The sequence below is a fragment of the Thermobia domestica genome, chromosome 11 (genome assembly GCF_964235325.1).
Source record: "Thermobia domestica chromosome 11, izTheDome1.hap1.1, whole genome shotgun sequence".
Classification (NCBI taxonomy): domain Eukaryota; kingdom Metazoa; phylum Arthropoda; class Insecta; order Zygentoma; family Lepismatidae; genus Thermobia; species Thermobia domestica.
Window position 1 is genome coordinate 66,620,962 of NC_137464.1, and position 2,447 is coordinate 66,623,408.

The 2,447-nt window shown below is 38.0% G+C and overlaps 1 protein-coding gene across 1 annotated transcript; it reads right to left on the minus strand.

Moving 5' to 3' along the window:
• Nucleotides 1-1,638: 1,638 nt before the first annotated feature.
• LOC145665157 (protein GVQW3-like) lies at nt 1,639-2,247 on the minus strand. The gene has a single exon (XM_081732438.1). The coding sequence runs from the start codon at nt 2,245-2,247 to the stop codon at nt 1,639-1,641; it is 609 nt and encodes a 202-aa protein (XP_081588564.1).
• Between the last annotated feature and the right edge of the window lie 200 nt (nt 2,248-2,447).

A 2,447-nucleotide genomic window follows, 5' to 3' on the forward strand; every position in this document is an offset into this window, starting at 1 on the left:
GTATTTACCTTTCCTCATGATTATGGTTAAAAGCCATAATGACTGTGAAAGTTTGAATAATAAAGTTTTCTGAACCTACCCATAGCCCAACCATCGCTTTCTGAATAGCAGAATATACTAAACATCTCTTCCCCTACAGAGGGCGTAACCCTCTTCGGGTAGTAGCTAGCGTAGGCTAGCTGGTAAAAAAAAAAATGATTTTACTGTGTTTGTAGCATTTTAATAGATAGATGCCTCCCTCACCCGAGGAAAATACTCTACTTACACTAATGTCAATTTTCAGATGTGTCAAGATTTAGTCATATCTAAAAATAGATCATATAAAACAAGTCGATTGCAGTGATTGTTGAAAGGGGTTAAGTACAAAACTTTCAAGTGTTACTACTGTATAATCGTATAAGGACAAATACTTTTGATTCAGAGATAAGTACTTACAAAAGTACTTGCTATAGACCTCCAACTGTAAATATTAGCAAAAAAGTCCATACGACAATTTAAATAGTTTTCTTTATGAGTTTGTCTCGAAATGTTGATTTTGTCACTTATCCCCTTTTAACAATGACTAATTCAATTGTTGTACTTTTATTTTCCTGCTATAAAATTTCGAAAGATAAATCACGTTATTTGTGCAGTGAATGATTCCGAGTCAAGTGCTGAAAAACTGTATCAAATTAATGCCATTTTCAACGTTTTGATAAAAGGCCTTCTGGTGAAATGCTAGTGACAACACATGAGTTCCTAGTATGGAGCTCACACGGTTCTTAGAGCCCTTTTTTTTTCGGTTTACGAGGCCAAGCAATTTAAAGCTTATCAAAAAATTATAATAAATATTGGTTTAAGGGGCCATGCGTTCAATTACACAGGGGAGAGAAACACACACACACACACAGAGAGAGAGAGAGAGAAACATGACCATTAGATATTTTAAGGGGGAGACCGTTGCGTTTTAAGTTTGCCACTGTAAACGATATGTCACATGAACACCACTGTTAAAGGTGTTTCTATAAAAGGTTGTTTCAAACAGTACTTACACCATTCAAAGTAAAATATATCTATTTAAGAACTATTTTAAAAAGAAAGAAACACTCCATTCTCAAACTAATCTATAACGAAAAGAATTTCAACCTAGAAAAGGATAATTTGAATAAATAAACTAAATTTCTTCGTGGATAGAAATATGCTTTTTTTCCTCTCTCTCTTTTACAATAGAATAAGCTGTACATCCATATCTCATAGCTTGAAAGGGACCTTAGCTCTAATACCACTCATCCAACTATATAGCACAGTTATCTTGAGGTACGTAGCTTTACAGTCTTGTCCATAATCTAGATTACTATTGGTGAGGTCCCTGAATCGATCCTAAAATTATTCAAATATTAAAAAGGAAACAAAAAACTTATGTTTGCCTCAACTAAGCAAGTCATTCTCAGCTAGGTGGTAAGTATACAATTTAAATTACAAGGGTGGATCGAATATAAACGGGATTTTATTATTTATTTAAATTCATTTATTGAATACCACAAGGCACTTACAATTTATTTTTCAACGTAGTTTCCTCCTTTGGAAATGCATTTGTCCCAGCGTATGGGCAGCTTTTTGACGCCTTCATTGTAAAAAGAACAGGGTCGTGTCATCCAGTCAGTTGCGCACGAACTCTTCCACACTCTCGTCATTTTCAAATCGTTGCTCTCCTAGAGCTTCTTTAAGCGGTCCGAACAAATGGAAATCGCAGGGCGATAAGCCCGGGCTGTAAGGAAGATGTTCAAGTGTAGTCCAGTGCATTTCCTGTAGCTTCGAGACAGTTCGAGCTGCAGTATGGGGTCGCGCATTGTTGTGCAGGATTTTCAGATTTTCGGTCAAAAGGTGAGGGACCCATCTGGAACACACTTTACGAAACTGTAAGTCGTTTTTGATGATTGCTTGACAACTCCCATAGCTGATTCCGACTTGTTCTGCAACTTCTGATACTGTTATTCTTCGTTCGTCATCAATAATGCCTTTAACCGCACGAATGTTTTCATTCGTAATGCTGTTCCGAGGACGGCGATCGTGTTGCTGTTTTTCCAAACGTTTTCGTCCTTCCTTGAACGTTTTATCCCAGGCATATGCACGCGTCCTTGACAATGTTTGATTCCCGGACTGTGCAGTCAATCTCTGGCAAATTTCTGCCGCTGTAACTCCCCCACGAGCAAGAAATTTTATAATTATGATTTGCGCAGTGGAGGGGTGCACCTGTTGCTCCGACATCATGAGCGATACTGACGAAATGGCGGGAAATATCTAACAACACGCTCTCTCCACTTCCAGCTGTACCGCCTAAACATAGCAGAAGCGCGCGGCCTGTCCTACTAACTGTTGATGTTCAGGAACAAAAATCCCTTTACATTGGATCCCGCCTCGTACTTTAAAATGGTCATTTCACCCCATTTTTGTCACTGAATGACCAT

What these genes read in the sequence shown, in the direction of transcription:
- LOC145665157 (XM_081732438.1), bottom strand. Translation starts at nt 2,247, where the DNA reads ATGTCGGAGCAACAGGTGCACCCCTCCACTGCGCAAATCATAATTATA.